Below are 18,145 nucleotides of genomic sequence, written 5' to 3'. Positions count from 1 at the left end.
CTGCTTTAGACGGCTCAGGTTTATTTATTTACTTATTTATTTATTTATTTTTAATGTATAGCCCCAAATTATGTCAGTACTGTAAACATTTGCTTCAGTTTTACTAGTTTACAATGATAATGTTAAATACTTAAAAGCCAGTTCTTATTAAATATATAACTACATAGTAATAAATTATTATATCCACTCACTGGACATTTTATTAGGTATCAGGCTGAACCCTGTTTCCCTTTGACCTACCGTAATTAATTGTGGCAGATATTCAGCCTGGTGAGGGACATTTCTTAGAGATTTTGGTCCTTATTGACATGATGGCATCACAAAGTTGCTGAAGATTTGTCTCCTTCCGCCACATCTTAAAGGTGCTTTAATGATTTAAGCCAAGATTGGTGCACTGTGCTCCTAAAGCTCATGGTCAGCAGCAATACTCAGGTTAGATGTGACAATGTTTATGCCAAATTCTGACCCCACTGTGCAAATGTTGCAGCAGATATTAAGACTCAGATCAAGCAACATTTTTCCAATATTCTGCAGTCCAATCCTGATGAGCGCTCGTTAAATGTAGCGTCAGTTTCCTGTTCTAGGCTGACTAGAATTTGGTCTTTTACTGCTGTAGCCCATCTGCGTGCTGCGTATTCAGCGATGTCCTGTTGTCTTCCTGTCAGCTCGAAGTTGAATGGTTTGAACATCAGCAGGCTGTGCTGTCTATGTCCATTGACTTGAGTTGCTAACATTTGATTGGCTGGTTAGCATTGTATTAGTGATTAGTATTACAGTTAAAGTGGTATACCTAATAAAGTGACCAGTGAGTGCATATCAGTTAATGTCCTTCTTTAAGTGGATTTAATGGAAAACTATAGATTTTATTGTTTTTGTATTTGTGTTTGGGAGTTTTAGGTGCAAGAAATCTGAAATATTAAAATAAAAAATATTCATGTAACTGCACTCAACCTCTTAAGAAGTCTGCAGGTTTAGGTGTGTGCAGTTAAATAGAAGTGGATTTACCTTACCTGGCCTTACCTGTGGTACACTTGCCTCTAGCAGCTACATTGGAGGCTACTGGTTTAACACACTTTAACTATTAGTAGTGTAGTTATGTTGTGGATATTGTTGGTGCCAGGTTTTGACCTGGAAAGTAAGATGCGGTGATATGGAAAGAGCACACACTACACTGACATAACCTCTAATCCTCCGGCTCCTTTTTCTACTCCTGGTGGATGGAAGCTAATAGAGTTAAGACGACTGATCAGCTAATTAAGTTGCATTTTATTAATCCTCTTGGACCAGTTTTTCTTCTGCATGATTCATCCTCCCTACACAGGAACAGGGGCTGCTCCAGTGCAGAACTTATACATTCCACCAGCGCCACCAGTGGAAATGACAGGAGAGGCTAAAGGCTTTAACTATTCTGTTTGAATATGAAGGTTTTTCTTTGAGGGACAAATGTCTCATACTTGTCAGCTGGACTGGTTGCAGAAAGTAGAAGTTTGTCTATTAAAGTTGATCTGGTTCCTTGCCTGAAAGGCAGAGATTTCAAACTTGTTGTGAGACTGTTTTTTAAATTACTTCACCTAATTCAAATTTCTTTTAATGTTCAGATTGTGTGCAGCAAAAACGAATCAGCTGTTGATCAAAAGATGTTTGTTAGACTGAAGTTTCTTTTTATTATTTTCTAATACCTGCTCTCATATGTCATATGTGGTGAATATGTAATGTTAGAGACAAGGGCTACAATTTCATTATTTTCCTCAGGCTCTTTCCCACACAGTATGGTCTACAGCACCACCTAGTGGTTGACTGGAAGCTTGTTTCAGTATTGCAAAATAATATACAGTAGTTATCCCAACCATCCTCCATTTAATGCACCATTTTCTTTGTTTCTCTTGTTGCTCCTGCAGGTGGTGATTGGAGATAAAGTAGTCCTTAACCCCGTCAATGCTGGACAACCTCTGCATGCAAGCAGCCACCAGCTAGTTGACAACCCAGGGTGCAATGAGGTACAAAACACACAGTTTTGTTAAACTTCATTTCTGTCCATCCAATTCTGGGTGAATGCACATACACTTTATTTTATATATATATGAAGTAAAATAAAATACTCCTATCTTTCAGGTTAATTCTGTGAATTGCAACACAAGTTGGAAAGTTGTTCTCTTCATGAAATGGAGCGACAACAAGGAAACGATACTCAAGGGGGTCAGTGAGCTCAGATTTCTGCATGTGGTTGTTTTTTTGTGGGGTTGTTTTTTTTTGTTTTGTTTTTTTTTTACATTAAGCATTTTTTCCCCAAATGTACATATAACATCCTTACTGGCTACAAAGCAGGCGTATTAGAACACATGAAACGCAGTTTAATAGGAACAACAATAACCTAAAAACACCATTTAGGTTTGAAAATAAAACAGTCAAAAGAGAATAAAAACCATGGTAACTGTCCACGTGTGTTTATCAATGTAACTGCAGGGCGATGTAGTCCGGTTGTTCCATGCGGAGCAGGAGAAGTTTCTCACTTGTGACGACTATAGGAAGAAGCAATATGTTTTTCTTAGGACAACCGGCCGGCAGTCTGCGACTTCTGCCACAAGCAGCAAAGCACTGTGGGAAGTTGAGGTCAGTAATTATGTAAATGCACAATGCCTTTGAAGCTCAGTTTTCTGATAATTGAGTACTTAAAACTTAATGTTCACCACTATCTTTGAGCACAGTAAAAGTGATGTTGCTCAAATAAATAATGCGGGTTTATTGTAATTTGTGTTTGCGTGTTTTGCCATTGCCAGGTGGTTCACCATGACCCATGCAGGGGAGGTGCAGGCTACTGGAACAGCCTTTTCAGGTTTAAACATTTGGCCACAGGGTGCTATTTGGCTGCTGAGATGGGTGAGGTGTGTGTCACCATGTTTACTTTCGTATTTTTGATTTGCAGTTATCACTTTGTACCCATGCTACTTTGTCATGAGCTTCCAGAACAATACTGTGAAATGTTTGGTTCAAAGCTTTGTTACTGTATATACACATGCTGGGATGTTGAAAGCACAGCAAAGGGACAGCAATATGAAAAGTAATAATGCTGAGGAGGCTGTTTTAATGTATGTTTGCCAGGTTAATCCCGACTTTGAGGAGGAGAATGCCGAGCAGCGGCCCTCTGTAAGTAAGCCTGATCGCTTCCCCCCTGAGTGCTCTGCAATGCCCTGCTGGTTGCCTCACCGTTATTAATCTTGCTTGTTAAAATCTCTGCTGGGTCTGTGCTTCCTGCTCTAGGTGGTGGACTTTACACCCTTTAATTTCCAGGTACTGTCACACAGTCTTTACATAGTTGCAGCAACGTATTTCAAACATTTCTTGTTGTCTCAATGTTGATCATGCATGCTTGTTGCCTTTTTGTTCGCTGCAGTTTTTGTGGCACCCTGTTCATTTTTTTTGTGTGTGTTTAGTTGCACTTGATAACCACATGGTGTCACCATTCTAGCATCCTACCTGATGCATGTCTTAAGTGAAATTGCCATTAGGTGTCAGTGTTGTTATCTATGGTTTGATCATGCTGTTGGTCCAGCAAAGTCCAGCTGTATGATCAATTGTTTGTTTTTTTTTCAACTTCCATCAGATATTAAATCTAATTTGTAAAATCAGATTAGCTGGTGATTAGTGGGTTGACGTAAGAAGACAACCTGGATATGCCTTTGCCTCAGTATAGTTGAATAGTGTAGCCATATTTTTTCCGTAAGCTGCAATCATTTTGTGTTTTAGTGGTTTGCTCCTCCTCACTGCATGCTTTCTTCCTTTAGCTGGATGGAGATAATGAAGCTTTACGTGGTCGCCTGCGGGGTCCACAGGAGAAAATCATGTACACTTTGGTGCCTGTTCCTGATGGTATGGATATTTCCTCCATCTTTGAGCTGGACCCTACCACTCTGAGAGGCGGGGACTCCATGGTGCCCAGGTTTGGCATTTAACACAAACTTTTTTATTCACATAAGCATGCCACAAATACTGCTTCTGAAGCCACTGAATTTATGCAAGTTCACAGTATGCAGAAATCAAAAGTAAAATGTTCCTAGTGTACAATCATAAAAGATGTTAAGATTAGTGTTCAGACACGTCCAATCAGACCAATAAGTGGTTTCATAGATGCCTCAGTAGAGTTTTTTTTGTTTGTTATTTCAGTGGGGGGAAAAAGCATCAGGAATGTTGTAAAATATGGGGGAAATATGCAGATGACAAATATCTCAACAACACCTTGGCTAATCAAAAAGACCGCAATGATGTCAAGACTTCAGCAGTTCAAACAGTGACAATAGTAAACTTTTGACTCATGTGCATTGTGAGGGGGAATTTGGAACGGCAGTGGAAAGGGAGTTTCTGAGGTGATGACTGCGTTTTGCAAGGCTGGACAAGGGCCAGTTTTGTTATGAGTGGTCTGACACATCTTTCAAACCAGAGACAAAGACGTAGTTGTGTTGTTTGGGTAAATTTTTGTTGTTGTTTTTTTTGTTTTATTTACTTTCAGAAATCATGGAGCCTGTGTGTGTGCGTGTGTGTGCGTGTGTGTGTGTCACACTGGTAAGCTTGAGATTGTGTGACACTTACCAAGGAGAGTTAGGAAAGTCCCAGTATGGCATGAAACAGGAAACCGCTGAGGTTTGGATAGTGTTCACAATAAGGGAAAAACTTTCAGTTTTCTAAGATGACATGCACTATCACTTAAAAACACACTTTAAAAAAAAAACAAAAACATCTGGCAGAAATGTTTTTTGGATTTATTTTCTTAGATTAAAATTTGATGATACAAAAGCAGTCGCACGATGCAATATATCATGTAGTTTCTGTCCTAAGGTTGGTGATAAGCCTCTGGCTTATTCGTAATGAGCCTCAGTTTGGTTTCTCAATTCCAGCTGACATCACTGTGTTAAAGAGAGAATGTGTCGTTCTAACATTACAATTGTGTAATCGTCATTGTCACTGCACATAAGGTGAGCTTAGATTCTCCCCACCTTCTATCAAAGCCTCTATTGTGTGGCATAGTCAGGTGTGTGTCTGCATGATGCAGGCTACTACTACGCCTCCCACTCCAACCTAAAATAACCTTGTCCCTCAAACTTCAGCCAGGGGACTAACTAATGCCTGGCAGAACCAGTACACAAAGGTAAGCCTGTTAGCCTCAGTAGGCGGTTATGTAATGCCTGCCAAGAATATGGCTGCTGTCTGTGCTGAAGACCTCTCTCTCTCACACACACACACACACACACACACACACACACACACGCTTACTCACTCACACACGTGGAGCTGGCTGGATGCTTTGAGAATGAAGGACGTAGTTGGCTCAAACTTTACTATGTGTAAAGGTTGAGTGCTTAATGTAAGAGAGATAATACTGTACAGGTCACTGCTGGCTAATCTGTACAAACAACACACTTTCCTGAGGAAGCCACTGTAAGCAGCCTTTTCCAGAACCAGGAAGCTTGTTTACAATTATCAGCTGCACGTTTGTCACATAACAGCGTCCAATAATAAATCTAATCAGAGTGCTTATGGTCTTCTGTGTTTTTTCAGACAGGAGTTGATTTATGGTCTTTTGTAGGTCTTAATTGTGAGCCATGTTGTGAGCTGAAAATGGAGGTCTTGGCCTGAGAGTGGAATAAAAGCTTGTTGAATGGAGCTGTCTGTCTTATTGAACGCTCAAAGCCTCCTTAAATCTGTCTAATATTCATAAAACACAACGGGATTTAAAACAGAAGATTTAGAAAGTTATTAAAGAAAGAAAATATAATGTGCCTTCGTATCTATTCTTGATCACAGAATGCCCACAACATTAAAACAAGGTTGCGTTTGTAGCTGTTGATAGCACCAAAGGCTTATACATGGGCTAACAATGATTTTACTCCATGATTAGTCTGATTATTGAAGCGCTATGCTAACTTGTCCCCATCCACTCCACTTCGCAGCTTCTGTTTGTCTTTTGTTTTATTTCATCACATCAGCTTCCTCTCTTATTTACAGGAGCTCCTATGTGAGGCTACGACATCTGTGCACCAACACATGGGTTCATAGCACCAACCTCCCCATTGACAAAGAGGAGGAGAAGCCTGTTATGCTACGGGTGAGTAGTTGCTGTGGATCAACATGCGAATGAGTCTTTATTAACAGTTACAGTGATTGATTTGATGTTTTTTCCAGATTGGAACATCAGCAGTAAAGGAAGACAAAGAAGCGTTTGCCATTGTCCCAGTGCCACCAGCAGAAGTGCGTGATTTAGACTTTGCTAACGATGCAAGTAAAGTGTTGGCGTCCATTGCTGGAAAGCTGGAAAAGGGTACCATTACACAAAATGAAAGGAGGTATGTATGACACCAGACTGCTAACTTTCTTATTGGGCTTTATATTTTATTTGTAAGTTGTTTATTTGGATAGTATAAGTATAGAAGGACATTTTTCACTGAAATTAAGACTAAACTGTTGAGTTGGAACTTGTACCCTCTCCAGGTTTGTGACAAAGCTCCTGGAAGATTTAGTTTTTTTCGTGGTAGACATCCCCAACAGTGGGCAGGATGTCTTGGAGATCATGGTCAACAAACCTAACAGGGAAAGACAGAAACTCATGAGAGAGCAGAATATTCTTAAACAGGTAGGCCTTAAACCTATGAGACAGTTTATGTACTGGTTTAAAATGTTCACTTTAGGCACTAAAACAAATCCCTGTTGCCTTTTACAGATTTTCAAACTTCTTCAAGCCCCTTTCACTGACAGTGGTGATGGTCCCATGCTGCGACTGGAAGAGCTGGGAGACCAGCGCCACGCACCGTTTAGACATATTTGCAGGCTTTGCTACAGAGTGCTCCGCCATTCCCAGCAAGATTACAGGAAGAACCAAGTAGGTTCAACACCACAGCTTCACTCAGAGCTTGGGTAGTGTGGCATTTTCTCTGCATTGATTACCCCCTCCTTTGTCTGATTTGCAGGAATATATAGCCAAACAGTTTCGCTTCATGCAGAAACAGATAGGATATGATGTGTTGGCAGAAGACACAATAACTGCTTTACTTCACAACAACCGGAAGCTGCTGGAAAAACACATAACTGCTGCTGAGATAGACACATTCGTCACACTAGTGAGGAAGAACCGGGAACCAAGGTAAGGCTTACAGAAAGACACGCCCTGGCTGCTCTCTTCAAACTGTAACACAAGGAGCCCCTGTGGCTAGACTGGGTCAGATTTGCTTATTTAGCAGCTCTGAAGGAATGCAAATCTATGTAAACGTATTCAAATGAGTGAAGTACGAATATGAGTGGAATTGCTTGTGCAGGACCTCGGTACTAGAGGGAATATGCTGACAGCTAGTGCGTAAATGTATTTTGTTTATGTCATGTAAATTGCTGTTAATGATGTGTGAATGAGGTGGATCCAGTGGTTCAAACAGAGAGGACTGTTTGAAATGTTAGAGTACTGAGGCAGGGGGAACGGCCAAGAACATTTTAATATACAGTAGTTTATTTATTCTTCCTCACATAGGATAGTATGTACAGTGGCACCCCGGCTTACGAAGACCCCATTTAACGAAAAATTCAAGTTACGAAGGCACTTAACGGCAATATTTTTGCCCGTGGTACGACAAAATGCCCGTGTAACGAAATCAGTTTGCGAAATGCGTTTCGCTGTTCCACGTGAAAGACGTATTGTTGTTTGCAGTGCGCTATTTTGTGTGCTTTTCGTTTGCAATTAGCCTATCGTTCATTCATAATGGGGCCGGCATAAGGCATAAATATGAGCGAGTTTAAAAAAATGTAAAAAAAATGTCATTGCACAGTGTACGTACGTACATTAATTAACGTAAATGTAAGTTTTAGTTTTGATGTTTAGAATTAAATTCCCTAATGTTATGTACATATGCACGTACGTATGCATGCATGCATACATATGCTTTCTTCAGCCTCCACCAAGACCTTCGTCTTCAGCCGCATCGCCTCACTCAAAAGGTGCTTCGACTTACGAAACCTTTGACTTACGAAAGACCCTCTGGAACGAATTAATTTCGTAAGTCGGGGTTCCACTGTAGTCTGAAATTTGTTTCTTTATTTTTTAATTTAATATATTGTCATCTGTCACCAGGTTTCTGGACTACCTGTCAGATCTCTGTGTGTCCATGAACAAATCCATCCCTGTGACACAGGAGCTCATCTGCAATGCTGTGCTGGACTCTAGCAATGCTGACATCCTCATTGAAACCAAGTGAGATGCTCATTTTCATCAGGTGCTTTAATGTGGTAAACTGAAATGAGAGCTTACAAAAAATGTTGGTGTTGTGTACCAGATTGGTTCTGTCGAGGTTTGAGATTGAGGTGGCGACAAACGAGGACAATCCAGTGGAGGCGGAAGATGAAGAGGAGGTGTGGCTCTTCTGGAAAGATAACTCTAAGGAGATCCGGAGTAAGAGCATCCGGGAGTTGGCCCAGGATGCAAAGGAAGGCCAGAAGGAGGATCAGGAGGTGGTCAGCTACTACAGGTGTCGTGTCTTTATGATGATAATTTTAATAAAAAGATTACAGCTCAGATTTAGAAAGGACTAAGAATCCATTTTCTTCCCAGGTGCCAGCTGAACCTTTTTGCCCGGATGTGTCTGGACCGTCAATATCTCGCCATCAACAAGATCTCCGGTCAGCTGGACGTGGATTTGATCCTGCGCTGTATGTCCGATGAAGACCTGCCGTACGACTTGAGAGCATCTTTCTGCCGTCTGATGCTGCACATGCATGTCGACCGTGACCCTCAGGAGCAGGTCACGCCTGTCAAATATGCTCGTCTGTGGTCTGAGATTCCATCTAAAATCGCTATTGATGAGTGAGTTCATATCATAAACCCTTTAAAGGGGCGTGTATCGCCATTTCAGAAACGACGCAGTGTCTTTTAAAAGCGATTCTCCTCTAATTATCCAGCTATGACAACGATGGGACCACACGGGATGAGATCAAAGAGCGCTTCAGCCTCACCATGGATTTTGTGGAGAACTACCTGAGAGAGGTGGTGTCGCAGAATATTCCCTTCTCTGACAAGGAGAAAAACAAGCTTACTTTCGAGGTAACGCTTCTTTGTTTGTGGTATGAACAGATGAGAAGTGACATCCGTTTATTAAAGTTGTAAATCATTTGTTGGTTCTTTTCCTGCTTGTAGGTCGTGAACCTGGCAAGGAACCTCATATACTTTGGTTTTTACAACTTCAGTGACCTGCTTCGACTGACAAAGATCTTACTGAACATTTTAGACTGTGTACATGTCAACACCATCTACCCCATTAACAAGATAGAGAAGGAAGAAGAAAACAAAGGTAAAGAGTGAATGTTTTCCCTTAGCCTGAATACTTTCTTGCAGCAACGATTTTATCAAGCTCTCACTTTTCCAGGTGTGTAGAGTTTTAAGGAGAAATAGTATCAACAAATAACATCTGACCTAAAATTAAATAGAGTTTCATTTCACTATTTTTTTTCCTTCATGCAGATTTGAATGTTTTCTTGCTCTGTCTGTATTATAGGTGGCAGTAATGTGATGAAGTCCATTCACGGAGTTGGGGAGCTGATGACCCAGGTGGTGCTGCGAGGAGGCGGTTTGCTGCCCACCACACCAACTCATCAGCCTGAGGGCGATGTGGTTAAAACTCAGACTGAACCGGAGAGAGAAGATATCATGGTCATGGACACAAAGCTCAAGATCATTGAGATTCTGCAGGCACGACATCAGGATCATTATCATTATTATTTTTTAAAAATCCTTCGACTATATTGTAACTTTTATCTGTTTTATTCAGTTCATTTTGAACGTTCGGCTAGACTACAGGATCTCCTGCCTGCTCTGTATTTTCAAACGAGAATTTGATGAGAACAACCCACAAGGAGACAACACTGCTATTCAGAATGGATCCAATAATGTCACAGGTCCGATGCCAGGTGTGAAACTCTTAACCTTGTTAATTACATTATTTAACATATATGTATATAATTATAAAGAACTTATTTGAAGTATTTTTTCTTTTCTTTTTTTTAAGGAAATTTTGACTTTGAAAACATTGAGGAACAAGCAGAAGGGATCTTTGGAGGAAGGTGATTCTTAAATTGGATTCTTAAGTTTTTTAATGGGCTTTAATTGCCTGTAGTAAGTTTTTTTTTAATAAAGTAAAATTGAGGTAGTGTTTGTCATTTTTTTTGTTTAGTGAAGAAAACACCCCACTAGACCTGGATGACCATGGTGGTCGCACTTTCCTGCGGGTCCTTCTGCACCTGACCATGCATGACTACCCGCCCCTCGTGTCTGGAGCGCTTCACCTGCTCTTCAGACACTTCAGCCAGAGACAAGAGGTCCTCATGGCCTTCAAACAAGTAAGTCATCCACACCTGATTTTAATAGCAAGTCCTCTGAAATAATTCTAATAACTTGACTTTTTACAGATGAAGTTAAATTTGATGAAAACATTAAAAAAAAATTTTTTTGTTAAACCTTAAAAGGTCCAGCTCCTGGTGACCAGTCAGGATGTTGAGAACTACAAGCAGATCAAGTCAGATCTGGACCAGCTGCGTTCTATTGTGGAGAAGTCTGAACTGTGGGTTTACAAAAGGCAAGGAGAAGATGGGATGGACGGAGATGGCCCCTCAGAATCTGACAACAAAAAGAAGGTACGCTGAAAATTTGAATGTGGAAAGGTTTTCCTGAATGTAGAGTTATTATTGAAAGGACTCATAATTGATTCTTGATTTACAGGGAGATTCAGACAAGAAGAAGACTGAAAGTACCAGCAGTTACAACTACAGAGTTGTAAAAGAGGTATAATTGTTTGCCTTTTAAGTTATATTTTCATTTTAGATTTACTGCTGATTATTAAAATGTTGCTTCTGTGTGTGTCTGTGTTTTTTAGATCCTGCTGCGCCTCAGTAAGCTGTGTGTCCAGGAGGGAAGCTCAGGGAAAAAGAGCAGGAAACAGCAGCAGAGGCTGCTGAGGAACATGGGAGCTCACAGTGTGGTGCTAGAACTCCTACAGATCCCCTATGAGAAGGTCAGACACTGAAACAGAATACAAATGCAGAATCGTTAAAAAGCTTTAAAGATCCTCATTGCTTTCCTTTGCTTGCAATTGTCCATTAATGTTACATAACTGAAAAGAAGCTCTGTATTATCTGCACCAGGGTGAGGATGTACGGATGCAGGAAATCATGAAATTGGCCCACGAGTTCCTGCAGAATTTCTGTGCAGGAAATCAGCAGAACCAGGCTCTTCTCCACAAGCATATAAACTTATTTCTCAACCCGGGGGTAAGCATCACAAGCATCTCACAGCTACTCCTTGAGCGAGTCGAAGACTTAAATATCCCAAAATACCACATATTGGGAAAATGTATGTTCTCTTCTGTTTCATTCCCAGATCCTGGAGGCTGTCACCATGCAGCACATCTTCATGAATAACTTCCAGCTCTGCAGCGAGATTAACGAGCGTGTGGTTCAGCACTTTGTCCACTGTACTGAGTCGCATGGTCGGCATGTCCAGTATCTCAAGTTTCTGCAAACCATTGTCAAGGCCGAGAACAAATTCATCAAGAAGTGTCAGGACATTGTCATGGCAGAGGTCTGTTGTTTGAGTAATGCTTGTGGTGTCTAATACAGGGGCGACAGTTTGGGAATAACACTGTACACTTGACTGTGACTCTCTCCCACTCAGCTGGTAAACTCCGGCGAAGATGTCCTGGTGTTCTACAACGACCGTGCCTCATTTCAGACCCTTGTCCAGATGATGCGTTCAGAGCGGGATCGCATGGATGAAAACAGTCCCCTGATGTACCACATACACCTGGTCGAACTGCTGGCTGTTTGCACTGAGGGCAAGAACGTCTACACCGAGATCAAGTGCAACTCTCTGCTGCCCCTGGATGATATTGTGCGGGTTGTCACCCATGAAGATTGCATTCCTGAGGTATGGAAGACTTTTTCTTCACTCACTTTAAAGTTGAGTGAATACACTTTATTCTAGTTTATTCTGATCGAGAAGAGCATTGGGAATACATGTTTTTAAAAACTACCTTGATTACCAGTGCACTCATTTAGTTTCCAACAATCCAACAGGTGAAGATTGCCTATATCAACTTCCTGAACCACTGCTATGTGGATACAGAGGTGGAGATGAAGGAGATTTATACATCCAACCACATGTGGAAGCTGTTTGAGAACTTCCTGGTGGACATTTGTAGGGTAAGCCACAAAATATTTGACAATAAATAGACAGAGAATCCAGTCAGCACATCGTGAAGTGAACACACAGCAAGTTACCCGTCGGCCACATGCAGGAAGTCCGATCCAGTGGCCGTGTGTCATGCTAACGTCTCTTCTATCCTTGCTTAGGTGTGCAACAACACCAGTGACAGGAAGCACGCGGACACCATGCTGGAGCGTTATGTAACCGAAACAGTCATGAGCATTGTCACATGTTTCTTCAGCTCTCCTTTTTCTGACCAGAGCACAAGCCTTCAGGTAAAATGGGCATGTCTTTTTAATGTATTTTCCAAGCAGTTTTGCTACTGCGAGTCCTTTGTGCAGACTAGAAATCAGACACTTTCTCAGCACTGTTTGGGGGGAAAAAAAGGAACTGTACTCATGCATGTACCGTACATACCATGAAATGTAACGTTTTTCCCTTTACATAGCTGGCTCGTCATATATATGTAAGTAATGCTAGCACTTCCCCAAATTTGATTTCCCAACTTTTGGCTGTGAATGTGAAGAAGTATTCAGTGTGTGGGTTTTTATATGGTCATAGTTTAGTCAGCACACAGACTCTGTTCTTCCCAGATCTGTGGGTGTGTTGCACAAGGTTTTGCTGGGACTTTGCTGGTGCAGATGATGTACTGATGCAATGTGGTTACTGTGTTTCTTAGACCTTGTTCTAGCCCTGTTTCTTCTCCCCCACGACTTTCCAATAAGTCATGACCAATAACCTCCTTCAATTTCCAAATCCTTGGTACAGTAACTTTGAGGTTTTTTGTGTTAGACACTTGTTTCCTGTTATCTGTGTATGGAGCTTTTTTGTTGCTATTTGGTTCCACTAGAAAATGGCGATTATCCTTTATGCAACTGCACTTCCTGGGAACTACGCTCGCTAAAGTGTACCATTACGTGATAATTCCGCAACCCTTTTCCTTTTTCTCTTGCAACAGGCAGCCATTGTTGGAAAGATGACTGAGGTACTTATTGTACTTTAGGGCTGTGGCCAGGTAGAAATCTGTTGTACTCTCTGTTAAACACCGGTTTGGTTTGTTTTAAGGGGAATGCATGTGATTAGGAAGCTTGCCCAATGGATCTTAAGCTGTTAACCCGTCTGCCTTTGATGCCCTTATATGCACACGTTGTCACATCTACCACAAACTGGGTTATGAATTCAAGCTATTCAGAGAGCACAATAGTCACTCTGTGTGTTATTAAATATTTGTTAACAGTTTCCCTCCTTTACACCACGATTCCTCCTTCCTTCTTTTGTTGAAAGGCAAGATGTAATTAGTTTTCCCCCTGTCTTACAGACCCGTCAGCCCGTTTTTGTTCAGCTTCTTCAAGGAGTGTTTAGGGTTTACCACTGTAACTGGCTTAACCCTGTCCAGAAGGCCTCAGTTGAGGCTTGCATTAAAGTACTGTCAGACGTGGGTAAGATATTAAGACTAACACAGACTATGAACCTCTCAGTGTTAAAAAGTGGCGCATATTATATGTACTTTCTGCTTCTGCCTAGCTAAGAGCAGAGCCATTGCTATCCCAGTGGACCTGGACAGTCAGGTGAACAACTTGTTTGTCAAGTCCAACAATGTCGTGCAGAAGAGCATCCTCAACTGGAGACTGTCTGCTAAGAACACATCCAGGCGAGACTCCGGCCTGACCACCTCAAAAGACTACAGAAACATCATTGAGAGGCTACAGGTCAGTAGACGGTCTGTTGCTGTTTCAGTGTAATAAACTTAATCCATTTTCATCCATTTAAATTTTTTGTCTGCTTTATTTAATCGTAAGCCAAAAATCCTGTAAAATGAAACATAAACATCAATGAAAGCAATAAAAGCTATAAAAAAATAATGCAAACATAGACAGAAAAAAACACTGACTGCATTAAACATTGCTAAAGTAAATGCATTGCCTTTTTTTTTTTTTTTTAAACCAATCTTTTGAAAACGTTATTTTTAGATTGTGTACCTGTGTGTTCATAAAGAAGGCCAATATATCAGGGGGCACAGAAAGCAGTAAGTGCTTTTATGAAGCCCATTATCGACACATCAGATGGCATGGTGGTACGGGACATCCAGTTCTGTTAGTTGTGGTAATATGACCATTTGTGCCATTGTCAGTCTGGCACACAGGAGCTCTCTAAACAGGGTGTAGATGTCCTACATTTCCAAATGCACAGCATAAACATGCAGCTTTTTTGCTTTTCTCTCCAGACTGATTACATAAATGGATCTGTACTGATTCATTGTTTATAGTATTTGTGTTTTGCAGTAAAATTCAAATTTTCAAAAATGAAAGTTTTGCTCTAATATTGATGTCTTATCTTTTAGGGTATTTGGTATTTCTCTGAAGAAGAAGTGATTAAAATCTATAAAAGTCTCTTAAAGCAACATGACTGTCTGATATTTACCACAGGTTTCTACCTATCAGGTAGTAGAATGAGTGCAGTGAATCTCCACTTCCTCTTTGGGGTTTTTTGTGGAAGAAAGTTAACACTATATGAAGACAGCTCGGTCTGCCTTTTTATCATAACTGAAAACTCCAATGTGAAAGTACAATGGGTTAATTAAGCCCCCTCACCATTGCTGTTAATTGTTGCCAGTATGCACAGGGTGATATAATGTTTTTGGTAACTGTGTGGCAATCAAAAACCATAAAAGATGTGTCCAATTACATCCTAGAAAAATATGTGGTTTTAGCAGCAGACCATGTTGCTCCACCTTATTCTCTAGTAAGACATGACTCAGTATTCACTGGAAGACTGAAAAATCAAGCCAAGGATCAGTCTGCACTCTGCTGATACTACTTATGAAACCTTAGGACTTTTTTATCCTGTAATTCCAACGATAAAGCAAAGCTGTTTTGTTATGGAAATACATTTTCAGTGATGTTTTAGATGTTTCGTTCCTAATCCACCCATTTCTAGACGGGGTTTTATGTGGTTCCCACAACTGTGTACTTCCCAAATTCCTGTTGTCTTTGCAAAGACTGCTGGAGTTTCACAGCTTTAGTGGTTTTTCCCACCTCTTGATGTTCTCAAACTTCTTTAATCAGCACCCAACACGGAATCACTCATTTTCACAGTAATCATCACCAGGCGTGACAGGAAGTGCACTGCAAAAGGTGGCACGGTGGTGTTTATTATAGTGTGATTTGATGTGTAATGCACTGGATGTGTCCCTTCCTGTTTCTATATTAAATTAATATTAAAGCAAAATAATGTGAGGCTGACTGTAGCTGGATGTCTTTGAACGAAATGCAGGAATAGGAAGACTGTTTTAATTATAACAGTGTAGCTGTTTGCCATAAAACACAGTTCTGGGTTATTTCTAACCTTTGGTTCTGCTCAATAGGACATCGTGTCTGCCCTAGAGGACCGTTTGAGACCTCTGGTCCAGGCTGAGCTCTCGGTGCTGGTGGATGTCCTGCATCGTCCGGAACTGCTCTTCCCTGAAAACACGGACGCTCGCAAGAAATGTGAAAGTGGAGGATTCATATCAAAGTGAGTCTAAAGTTGTCTGAACCACTTCCAGTGCTGTTGCTATTTTTGGAACGCTTTTGGAAGTCCCCTTGTAACCACTCGCATGTGTGCATTTGTAGTTTTGTCGTGTACCTCAAACGTGAATGGAGACAAGCATCTTTGTCAACCTGATGAGACTAGTTTTTCAGCAGAGGAGGGTCTGTAGAAGGGCCAGGAGCGTGCTTGTTGTTGTTTTATTTCCTAGATATTCATGTGGTTCTGCACAGTAAATTTGTTCCTCATAATCAGTTCTACTGTAACATTCTGAAACGTCTGAAGGTGAAAAAGCAGAGAAAACTATCTCAACTGTGGCTGCTGGCATCAGCCTGCACTGGCTTTGGGGAATCACTTAGTCTTTAAGTTTTCTGTGAACATGAAGCATCTGCTGTAGTCAGCTGAAGTCATTTTCTTAAATCACCGTTTTCAGTTATGCCCAAGGCACCTAAATATGCTTTAAACCCATAACTTCCAAGTCTCTTGTTTAGAACGAGGATAATCACTGTGTCATAGAAATGATTTCTGTCACTGTGAGACTTGAAGTATATAGAGTTTTGGAGGAAGGTGATGAGTTCATCAGTCTATTTCTATTGTTTGTGCTGATTCTGCCCCCCCGCCCCTGTTCTCTTTGATCAGACTGATCAAACACACCAAACAGTTGCTAGAAGAGAACGAGGAGCGCCTGTGCATCAAAGTACTGCAGACACTGAGGGAAATGATGTCAAAAGACCGGGGCTATGGGGAGAAGGTATGTTCCTCCTTCATTCCTGTTTCTCATTCTCTGGTTCTAGTGTTGCACAAGATTCTCCCACACACAAGTTAAAATGTTACAACACTTTTCTGACATGTCAGGATGTTCTGCGTCAAAACCTAGGGTAAGACACGACATCACAGAGCAAAAAACAAAACTGAGTGTTCTCTGCTTACCTCTGGAGCCTCTGTAGAACACAAAAAAGTAAATGACTCATACACAGCGAACGTCATCAAGTCTTTCATTTGATATTCCTGCAGCCAGGGCAGTTTGTGATTTTTCTTTTCTAGTTTTAGTGCTTTTAAGAGTCTGCAAAAAGTAATGATAAAAAGATTCCCATGTTGCTTTTCTCCTTAAATTAAAAAAACAAACAAAAAAAACAGTGTTATGTGTATCAGCTTTATTAACTCTATTAACAATGTGCATGATCCAACATTGTCTCTCAACCATTTTACGCACCATTCATTGGCTACTAATGATCACTTATACTAATCCTAAATAAATTGTCTCAACTGTGCCAACTTGTTTTCCAGTAAAAGGAGTAAAAGCGCTTTAATATCAGATGAAAACATTAAAACAACTTTCAAAAATCTTTTTGCTGTTTTTAACTGCTAAAATAAAACTATTTTTATCTAGATTTGCTGCCAGGGAATTTGTTGTACGTTACCCTGTGATTTATTCACTTTTTTTAATTAGTTTTTTTGAGTGCTTAGTAATGACTGGATTGTGTGTGTGTGTGTGTGTGTGTGTGTGTGTGTGTGTGTGTGTGTGTGTGTGTGTGTGTGTGTGTGTGTGTGTGTGTGTGTGTGTGTGTGTGTGTGTGTGTGTGTGTGGCAAGCAGAAAAAGTAAGAAGCTTGTAAGGGATCAGGTCCTAATTGTTGCATGGGAATGGTTCCTCAACAGATGGATAATTGAACATCAACATATGGTTATTTCAAATCGGGGCTCCTCTTTGCCTTTTTTTAGAGATTAATAGAGATTAAAAAAATAGTTAAATCTGATATTTAACAGGGAATGATGGCTAACGTCCCTTTGAGTTAGGTGTAAGAATCTATGAAGCTTCAAGAACATTTTAATCAGGCCAAGTAAGATTAACAGGAGAGCGTACTTTAATCACAACAGTCTCATTTTATTGGTTTGCATACTGAACCTGTTTGGTCCATTACAGACTGAGCTCATTCTGGAAAGAAATCTGCTTGCTTTCTTTGTGATGAAAGCCCTTCAGAAAGGGCTTTATTTTTTTTTTGTTAGTTAGTTTTTTTGGGGGGGGTTGTGGTGTTTGAAAATGGTTAAACTTTTTTAATTAGATCTTCAATTTCAACTTCAAAATCTGCTGGATGGACTATTTCATGTTTTATTGTTTAACAAAACTCAACCATAACTGATAAAATGAAGACATTATTTTTGTGTTGATAAACGGGGAGGGAAAGAAAGCAACTGGTTGGGGGAAAGATACTAAATATTTCACCTTCTCAACCAAACTGTGTTTAAAAACAAAGACTTGCACTTTTATAGTCAGTTCTCTTAACATGAAAATATTTGATGCAATGATGATGTAAAAAAGGTGTCTTTACTGCAATTAACTTGTTCTGTTTTTGAGCCTTGACAGCCCTTTCTTCGCCCTTTTTCACTAACCTGACAT

General features: G+C 40.5%; 1 protein-coding gene across 9 annotated transcripts in view; it reads left to right on the top strand.

Moving 5' to 3' along the window:
• The window catches only part of itpr1b (inositol 1,4,5-trisphosphate receptor, type 1b), an 84,501-nt gene that overhangs the window by 16,114 nt on the left and 50,242 nt on the right, over positions 1 to 18,145 (top strand). For 3 of the 9 annotated variants that reach the window (XM_026168864.1, XM_026168865.1, XM_026168862.1), the window contains exons 7-41: positions 1,899 to 1,997; positions 2,113 to 2,196; positions 2,464 to 2,610; positions 2,778 to 2,882; positions 3,100 to 3,144; positions 3,259 to 3,288; positions 3,783 to 3,937; positions 5,998 to 6,097; positions 6,175 to 6,335; positions 6,481 to 6,622; positions 6,710 to 6,868; positions 6,957 to 7,129; positions 8,105 to 8,224; positions 8,307 to 8,498; positions 8,582 to 8,833; positions 8,929 to 9,070; positions 9,164 to 9,317; positions 9,522 to 9,715; positions 9,795 to 9,933; positions 10,032 to 10,086; positions 10,197 to 10,362; positions 10,489 to 10,656; positions 10,742 to 10,804; positions 10,896 to 11,033; positions 11,164 to 11,289; positions 11,399 to 11,599; positions 11,693 to 11,944; positions 12,094 to 12,219; positions 12,370 to 12,498; positions 12,672 to 12,689; positions 13,182 to 13,208; positions 13,542 to 13,662; positions 13,748 to 13,932; positions 15,588 to 15,736; positions 16,388 to 16,499. In XM_026168864.1, the coding sequence (XP_026024649.1) occupies positions 1,899 to 1,997; positions 2,113 to 2,196; positions 2,464 to 2,610; positions 2,778 to 2,882; positions 3,100 to 3,144; positions 3,259 to 3,288; positions 3,783 to 3,937; positions 5,998 to 6,097; positions 6,175 to 6,335; positions 6,481 to 6,622; positions 6,710 to 6,868; positions 6,957 to 7,129; positions 8,105 to 8,224; positions 8,307 to 8,498; positions 8,582 to 8,833; positions 8,929 to 9,070; positions 9,164 to 9,317; positions 9,522 to 9,715; positions 9,795 to 9,933; positions 10,032 to 10,086; positions 10,197 to 10,362; positions 10,489 to 10,656; positions 10,742 to 10,804; positions 10,896 to 11,033; positions 11,164 to 11,289; positions 11,399 to 11,599; positions 11,693 to 11,944; positions 12,094 to 12,219; positions 12,370 to 12,498; positions 12,672 to 12,689; positions 13,182 to 13,208; positions 13,542 to 13,662; positions 13,748 to 13,932; positions 15,588 to 15,736; positions 16,388 to 16,499 (4,629 nt within the window). The remainder of the gene's footprint in view (positions 1 to 1,898; positions 1,998 to 2,112; positions 2,197 to 2,463; positions 2,611 to 2,777; positions 2,883 to 3,099; positions 3,145 to 3,258; positions 3,289 to 3,782; positions 3,938 to 5,997; positions 6,098 to 6,174; positions 6,336 to 6,480; positions 6,623 to 6,709; positions 6,869 to 6,956; positions 7,130 to 8,104; positions 8,225 to 8,306; positions 8,499 to 8,581; positions 8,834 to 8,928; positions 9,071 to 9,163; positions 9,318 to 9,521; positions 9,716 to 9,794; positions 9,934 to 10,031; positions 10,087 to 10,196; positions 10,363 to 10,488; positions 10,657 to 10,741; positions 10,805 to 10,895; positions 11,034 to 11,163; positions 11,290 to 11,398; positions 11,600 to 11,692; positions 11,945 to 12,093; positions 12,220 to 12,369; positions 12,499 to 12,671; positions 12,690 to 13,181; positions 13,209 to 13,541; positions 13,663 to 13,747; positions 13,933 to 15,587; positions 15,737 to 16,387; positions 16,500 to 18,145) is intronic. The other 6 variants (XM_026168869.1, XM_026168867.1, XM_026168866.1 and 3 more) reach the window with 3 other exon arrangements.

The sequence above is a fragment of the Astatotilapia calliptera genome, chromosome 5 (genome assembly GCF_900246225.1).
Source record: "Astatotilapia calliptera chromosome 5, fAstCal1.2, whole genome shotgun sequence".
NCBI classification, from domain to species: Eukaryota; Metazoa; Chordata; class Actinopteri; order Cichliformes; family Cichlidae; genus Astatotilapia; species Astatotilapia calliptera.
The sequence above is the reverse complement of the archived record's forward strand: the minus strand, read 5'-3'. Positions and strand labels throughout refer to the sequence as shown.